This window comes from Muscardinus avellanarius (assembly GCF_963383645.1).
Source record: "Muscardinus avellanarius genome assembly, chromosome: 2".
Classification (NCBI taxonomy): domain Eukaryota; kingdom Metazoa; phylum Chordata; class Mammalia; order Rodentia; family Gliridae; genus Muscardinus; species Muscardinus avellanarius.
This window is the reverse complement of record NC_137787.1, coordinates 190,875,059-190,883,037: the sequence shown is the minus strand read 5'-3', so window position 1 is coordinate 190,883,037 and position 7,979 is coordinate 190,875,059. Positions and strand designations below refer to the sequence as shown.

General features: G+C 48.3%; 1 protein-coding gene across 2 annotated transcripts in view; it reads right to left on the bottom strand.

The window, feature by feature from the left end:
• Positions 1-1,142: 1,142 nt before the first annotated feature.
• The window catches only part of CLYBL (citramalyl-CoA lyase), a gene marked incomplete at both ends in the record, with an annotated part of 220,324 nt that continues 213,487 nt past the window's right edge, over positions 1,143-7,979 (bottom strand). For both annotated transcript variants that reach the window (XM_080690335.1, XM_080690336.1), the window contains one exon: positions 1,143-1,238. In XM_080690335.1, the coding sequence (XP_080546461.1) occupies positions 1,143-1,238 (96 nt within the window). The remainder of the gene's footprint in view (positions 1,239-7,979) is intronic.

Genomic DNA, 7,979 nt, shown 5'->3' with positions numbered 1-7,979 from the left:
GGCCTCACTGGCCAATACTTAAACGAGGAAAAGAAAGGGGAGGAGGAGGGTCTTGTGTTTCTGCGCGTTTATTTCTTAATTGCGGGTAACTGACCCAGACCATTCACCGGGGACGGCAGCGATCGATCGGTCCAGCAGTTCCACGGTCTGGACCTGCATCTGGGGAAAGCACGTTAACAGTACTCGTTTTGGAAAGATGCTTATTGGGCGGCATCTTTATGAGCCAATATAAGCGTTAGTGATGTTTTCAGTGTCTTGTTTTATAGGATTGCTAGGGAAATAGATGATACCTTAAAAAATTGTTTTTTAAGCAATACCGGGAATTGAACCCAAGGGTTTTCTACCACTGAGACACATCCCTCCAGCTCTTTTTATTTTTTCCTTTGAAACAGGGTCTCGCTAAGTTGGCACGCTCTAGCCTCAAACCTGGTAGGTTCCAGTATTTTGGCCTACCAAATTACTGGTGTACCACCGTGCCCAGCCTTAATTTTGTTATCTTTTAAAATTTTGTTATTTTTTTTTTAAAGCCCGAGATGGGCATGGTGGCACACACCCGCAATCCTAGTACTTGGGAGGCTGAGTTGGGAGGATTGCGGGTTTGGAGCCAGCCTCAGCAAGTAGTGAGACCCTGTTTCAAAACAAACAAACAAAAAAAGAGGGCTGGGGGTTTAGCTCAGAGTTAGGATGCCCTGAGTTCAATCTCCAGCACCAAAGGGAAAAAAAAAGCCTGGCCTTTCTTAAAATTATTAGTGGTATTAAATGTAGAAGTGAATAGAGGTGGGGAACATTTCCTAAGGTAAGAAGAGTGGACGGGGATATGTATCTGGGAAGGGTCTGTTACCTTCACTAACTTATGCTCATCTCCCCCCAGTGAAACCATGCATTCGTCTTTATAAGACCTTAATAAACAATAATAAAATCACAGACTTGGACCCCAAAAGATGAAAGTTCATTTGTAGAGGAATAACTGGTCAGTAATACAAACTAACAACCAAAACAACAAAAACGGTGAATAACCAGGGCCGTGGATGGAGTGAGGCCCCAGCGCGGCCGTGCCAACAAGTTGCCTTGAGCATCACGGTGTGTCTTTAAGAAACCCACCGCACACGTTCGGCCACCTGATGGGGGCTTCATTTACCAGATCATTTTTCCTTGATGGATGTGGCAAGCGTAACAATGTTCTGGGCCTGCTTCAGCAATGGCATGTCGATCATACTCTCTTGGAAAGTAAAGGCTCCCTGAAAAACAGAGATTACAAACTTCCTGAAAGAATGCTCGAAATTATAGGCTTCCTTTCCGCTGCACACTTGTACGACAGGAACATTTCAGATTCCACCTGAATTACACTGACTTCCCTGCCCAACTTTTGAGGAAGCCAAAGTAAATTGCGGGGTAAAGATTCCCTTTGTCCTCTTAACGGGGGGGGGGGGGGGGGGGGGCGCTGCAGCATTTTAACGGAGAGAAAAAAACACATCAAACGCCCAACATGGGAGACTGTTCATTTAACTCTTGAAATCAAGCAGAAAATAGCTGTGGAAGGGAAATGTAGGTAGTTCCTTGTATCGTGTTATATATATTATATGTGTTATATATATACTCCATATATATAAAACTATATATATGGAATATATATATACAAGGAATATTATATACAAGGAATAATATATAATATTACATAGGACTTTAAAAGCAGGTTAAGGAATTAACATGTAATTCCGGTGCTTGGGAGGCTGGGACTGGAAGATCGAAGGTTCTAGGACTGCCTTCTCGATGTAGTGAGACTCAGCAACCTAGTTAAGACCGATGGGTTTAATCCCCAGTAAAACACACACACACACACACACACACACACACACACACTCACTCTCTCTCTCTCTCTCTCTCTCTCTCTCTCTCTCTCTCGCACAGTAATAGGCTCTGGCACCTGGAGATCGTTTAAAAAGAACTGTAAGTCGTATGATCACATTAATGGCAAAGTGCCTCTTCCTCTGCATGTCAGAGCTGAGGGTGTTACTGTGTAGGGATGAAAAAATCCAAGGCAGGATTGTCCTGAGTAGAAAGACATGAGTCAGAGCCAAGGATGGCGGTGCACCTGTAATCCCAGTACTTGGGAGGCTGAGACAGGAGGATCTCAGGTTTGAGTTCACCTTTAGCAACTTAATGAGACCCTGTTTTGAAATAAAAAATGAGCCAGGTGTGGTGGCGCACGCTTGTAATCCCAGCATTTGGGAGGCCGAGAAAGGAGGATCTGGTTTCGCAGATAGCTTCAGCTACTTAGTGAGGCCCTTTGCAACCCAGTTAGACCCTGTTTCAAAATCAAGAATAAAAAATAGGACTGGGGGTGTAACTCGGTAGAATGCCCTCTAGGTTCCATCCCCATACCCCCCCACACACGCTGAAATAAAATAAAAAATAAATAAAAAATGAAGCTTGTAACCCCAATACTTGGGAGGCTGAGACAGGAAGATAGCAGGTTCACAGCCAGTGAGGCCCTCTGCAACTTAGAGAGACCCTGTTTCAAAATAAAGAATAAAAAATAGGTAGGGTTGGGGCTGGGTGTGGTGGTGCACGCTTGTCATCCCAGTACTTGGGAGGCTGAGACAGAAGGATGGCCGCAGGTTCGAAGCCAGCTTCAGCTACTTAGTGAGGCTCTTAGCAACTTAGTGAGACCCTGTTTCCAAACAAAATATAAAATAGGTCTGGGAGTAAAGCCACAAAAAAAAAAAAAAAAAACAAGGTTGAGGATGGAGCTCAGAAGGAGAATACCCCTGGGTCGAATCCCCAGCACCGCAATAAAATAAAATAAAAATAAATCAAAAATGAAAAATGCAAAAGGCTGGGGGTATAGCTCAGAGATAGAACACTCCTGGGTCCTGGGGGCTCAGGAGAGAGAGAGAGAGAGAGAGAGAGAGAGAGAGAGTGAGTGAGTGGAGGGAAGGGAAGAGGTCCATTCTGGGGGACATATTTGCGGAAGAGGATTTTCGGGTCTGCTGCATGCTGGGACTCTGAGATCCTTATATCGCAGGTTCTTTATTTATTTATGTTTTGTCCTCAAACCTCTACTTATTCCATGTGTCACGCGACGCAGGCCCAGTTGTTAGGAAACTGGGGCCCAGCGTAGGTAAGGGATCTTCCCTTGTGTGACGAGGCGGAGTCTGAGCCGAGGCTAATCCTCGGGTGGGTCCTAGAGTCTGAGCGTGGCTAAGTGGCTAATCCCCGGGTGGGTCCTACAGCTTCAGGGGTCACTAGAAACCCCCACCTTAAGACGACACCAAGGTTTCTTTAATGGATCAGAGAAAAAGAAATAAAATGTGCAGAAGGCAGGTGCCCGCACCACGGCTGACGTCTCCTCGTGCATAGCGCCTTCATCACTTCCTTTTGGCTTACCTGCCTTCCTTCCACCTGTTGCCAAGGACGGCTGGGGGTGACTGGGGAGCAGGTGGACGCTGGAGACCTGCGAGTGGCTTAGGCAGTCCTAACCCTTGCTGCGTTCATTTGCACAAAGCACAGCCTCCTATTTCCGGATTTCAAAAGTACAAGTACCACCTCTCTCGGCAGCCCTTACTGCTGGCTACTGGGATGGCGCACTGGGCTCCAAGACAGAGTTACAGGTGCTTACGATAGAGGTAAAAACAAACAATGCGTCAGGCAATCCGCAATGATTTCTGAATTTGTCTTTCAATCCAGAGAGACTTAAAAGCCTACTAGCAGCCACGCATGGTGGCGCACGCTTGTAATCCCGGCATTCGGGAGGCTGAGACAGGAGGAGGCTGAGACCGGAAGATCGCGGTTCACGGACAGCTTCAGCTACTTAGTGAGGCCCTTTGCAACTCCCTGAGACTCTGTTTTCAAAATAATCAAAACTAGGGTTGGGGGTATAGCTCGGAGGTAGAATGCCCCTGGAACGGCCTCAGCCTTAGAGTGATGAGCGGGAGCCCCATGAACACCTGAGTGGCCTGAAGCCCTGGGGGTGCCGCTTTCTGAGGCCCTCACTTTTCAACCCCGGCTTGGTCTTTCTTAGCTGGTTCTGGTCAGCCCTTGGGCTGAGATGGATGTGATGAGTTTGGTTGGGGTGGTGGGTAGTTAGCATTCCATGGACGTCAGGGTGTGGGGATGTGCTGTTTTACGGGGCAATCGTCTAGTTCTCTTATTGGAGTAAATGAGGAAGACCAAAGGCCTCTTCCTTACCCGCCCACCAAGTGGATTATGGCCCTATAGATCGCACATCTGCCCCCGCTAAGGCCTAAATAATAGGCTGGAGAGACGAAATTAGCATAGATGCACAGAAAATCCAAGGGAAGCCCAGAGAATCAAGATAGAGCTGCCTGGACGGTGCCACGCTTCCGGGACGGCTCTGCGTTCACACCCAAAGAACAGCGCGCGGCTTTCCAAAGAGGGGCGCCATGCTTTTCTTCTGTGGTGGCAGTTTTGCTTGGTTTCCTCATTAAGGTGGAAAACAAAATTTAGCACTTGTGGTCTGTGTTTCCTTCATTTTTGCAAACTAAAAATTTTTTTTGTGTGTGGTACTGGGGGTGGAACCCAGGGGTCTTTCTACCTCTGGGCTATACTCCCAGACCTATTTTATGTTTTATTTGGAAACAGGGTCTCACTAAGTTGCTGAGAGCCTCACTCAGTAGCTGAGGCTGGCTTCGAACCCGTGCGATCCTCCTGTCTCAGCCTCCCAAGCCCCAGGATTACAAGCGTGCGCCACCAAGCCTAGAAGGAATAAGCTGTATGCTTTCACCTATCAACCTACAATCTGGCTGATTTTATTTTATTATACTAGGGATTGAACCCAGGGGCATACTAGCATGGAGCTACACACCTCACTCTTTTAATTTTTTAATTTTTAATTTTTTGGGGTAGTACGGATTAACCCAAAGGCATTCTCCCTTCGAACTAAATGCCCAGCCATTTTTATTTTTTTATTTTAAAATATGGTCTTGCTAACTTGCTGAGGCTGGCCTTCGACCTGTGATCTTCAAGTCTCAGCCTCCCAAGTACTGCGATCACAAGCTTGTACCACTGGGCCTTGCCCTGGTTGTGCTGTTGTTGTTCTTGTTTTAATATGGATCTCCATGGAAAATATAAATGGTCTGGTGGTCAGGATTCAGAAAAACGCCATTTGTCAAAACCCTGCTTGGATTGGGCGTGGCGGCGCATGCTTGTAATTCCAGCATTCAGGAGGCTGACCTGGAGGATCAGGGTTCACAGGCAGCCTCAGCTACTTAGAGAGGCCCTCCGTAACTTAGTGAGACCCTGTTTTAAAGTAAATAATAAAAAATAGGGCAGGGGTTTAGCTTGGAGGTAGAATGCCCCTGGGTTCCATCCCCAGACACGGAAAAACAAAAACAAAAGCAAAACAAAATGAAAACCCTGCTTGGATTTTCAGGGAGTGCTTGAAATATATTTATTTTAGTACTGGGGATGGAACTCGGGGATATTCTACCTCCAAGCTACACCACCTGCCCTATTTTTTATTCTTTTTTTTTTTTTTCCAGCACTGGGGATGGAACCCAGAAGCATTTGACCTCTGAGTAACACCCCCAGCCCTATTTTTTATTCTTTATTTTGAAACAGGGTCTCACTGAGTTGCAAAGGGCCTAAGTAGCTGAGGCTGGCTTTGAAACTGTGTGATCCTCCTGTCTCAGCCTCCCAGGTGCTGGGATTACAAGCGTGAGCCACCACGCCCGGCTTATTTGTTTTATTCTTTATTTCATTTTTATTTTTTAATTTATTTATTTTGGTGGTACTGGGGATGGAACCCAGGGGCCTTCTACCTCTGGGCTACACTCCCAGACCTATTTTATATTTTATTTGGAAACAGGGTCTCTTAAGCCAGCTGAGGCTGGCTTCGAACCTGCGCGATCCTCCTGTCTCCCATGAGCTATTCTTCATTTTGATATGGGGTCTCACCGAGGGGCCTCACTAAGTAGTAGCTGAGGCTGTTCGTGAACTCGGATCCTCCTGTCTCAGCCTTCTAAGTGCTGGGATTGCAAGCGTGCGTCACCATGCCTAGCTTGTATTCTTTATTTCGTTTTTTTATTTTGTTTTGGTGTTTTGGTGGTACTGGGGATGGAACCCAGGAGCCTTCTACCTCCGGGCTACATTTCCAGACATATTTTATAGTTTATTATTTGGAAACAGGGTCTCACTAAGTTGCTGAGAACCTCACTAAGTAGCTGAGGCTGCCTTCGAACCTGTGCGATCCTCCTGTCTCAGCCTCCCAAGTGTGCTGGGATTATAAGCGTGGGCCACCACGCCCGGCTGAAACATTCTTTAACGAATGGTTATAGAGAAGTTTCAGTTTCTTAGTCCAATGCTTTCTTGAAAAACTGGCATACTGGGATCACCGGTGTGCGCCGCCATGCCCACCCAGCTGCACGCGCTTTCTTTTCTGTCTTTGCGTGTGATCCCCTTGGACAGGCCCTTGTAGGGCCCTGGTTCCGTCACGAATGGGCTGTGATGTCCATTTTAAGGATGGGCTTATTTGCCAGGTCCCCAGCACTCAGTGGGCACACTGCCGCTCCTACCATGCATTGGTGGACAGCTGAGAAGTTTTATTCTGTACTCTGTGTGTGTGATGTTCCTAATTGGAATCAGGATGTTATCTCTAATAATACTAATAATTATTATTAATGGGTACTGGGGATGGGACCCAGGGGCATTCTGCCTCAGACCTATACTCCAGCCCTATTTTTTTTTTTTTTTTTTTTTTTTTGTGATACTGGGGATGGAACCCAGGGGCCTTCTACCTCCTCCGGGCTACACTATTTTATATTTTATTTGGAAACAGGGTCTCTTAAACCAGCTGAGCCTGCCTTCGAACCTATGTGATCCTCCTGTCTCAGCCTCCCAAGCACAGGGATTACAAGTGTGCGTCACCACGCCCCGCCCCAGCCCTATTTTTTATTCTTTATTTTGAAACAGGATCTCACTAAGCGGCAGAGGGCTCACTATGTAGCTGAGGCTATCTGTGAACTGCGATCCTCCTGTCTCAGTCCCTCGAGTACTGGGATTACAAGCGTGCGCCCCAGGCCCGGCCCTGCTGTTCTCTCTCAAGCAGATGTGAAGGGTGCGCTTGCTGGCGCCCTGCCTAGGCTCTCTTGCTCTGGTTAGAATCAAGTGGGATCTCCGTACCTGGAACCCCAGGACCATGCCCTGTCCCTCTTCACCTTTGAATTCTGCCTGTCTAGTAGGGCTCTGATCCCCCAACACACCACACACACACACACACACACACCTCTGCACCTCTCTGCTGGTCTCTGTTCCAAAGCTCTTTCCCCATGCCTGGGAATTCCTCTCGACACTTGCAGATGTCAGGGACCCCTCTGTGAAGGTTTCTGACTTCCCGGTGGAGGTCACTTCCTCCTCTCCTAGGCAGCTTGTGGGATAGCCCTGGCCGCTCTCCTCTTGTTATTGATCTCCTTGACAAGGCCCTTGAGCACAGGGCCAGGTCTCATGGACCGCTGACGCCCTGGAACACGGGACCCAGGACGTGCCAGGTGCGCCGATGCTCGATGAAGGCCAAATTAGCAACAGCGAGGGGGACTGAGGGAAAGGCAGCCAGGAGCAAGAGAGGCCGCCAGACAGGGAGGCTCGGCCCAGGTGTGCCTCACCCCCACCCCTTGGTTTGGGCCTTAGAATTTTTTATTTTTATTTTTGGTGGTGGCGGTGGCGATGGTGGTAGGAGGGATGGAACCGAGGGCCTCACACCTGCCAAGCACTTGCTGTGTCACTGAGTGACATCCCGCGCCCTCTTGTTGGACCTTAGGGGCTGTGGTTGTCCAGGCCAAGCTCTGCTGGGTTTTGCACGACTTCCAGGTCCCCGAGGCACCCGGACGCACGTGCTGGGGCTCCACTCCACCCATCCTGTGCAGGACCCCACTCCCACGCCTCTGGTCCTCTGCGCATTTACCACAGCACATGGTGGGGGAGGCTGGAGCAGGGAGCGTGGTAGGTGTGGTCCTGAATGCGTG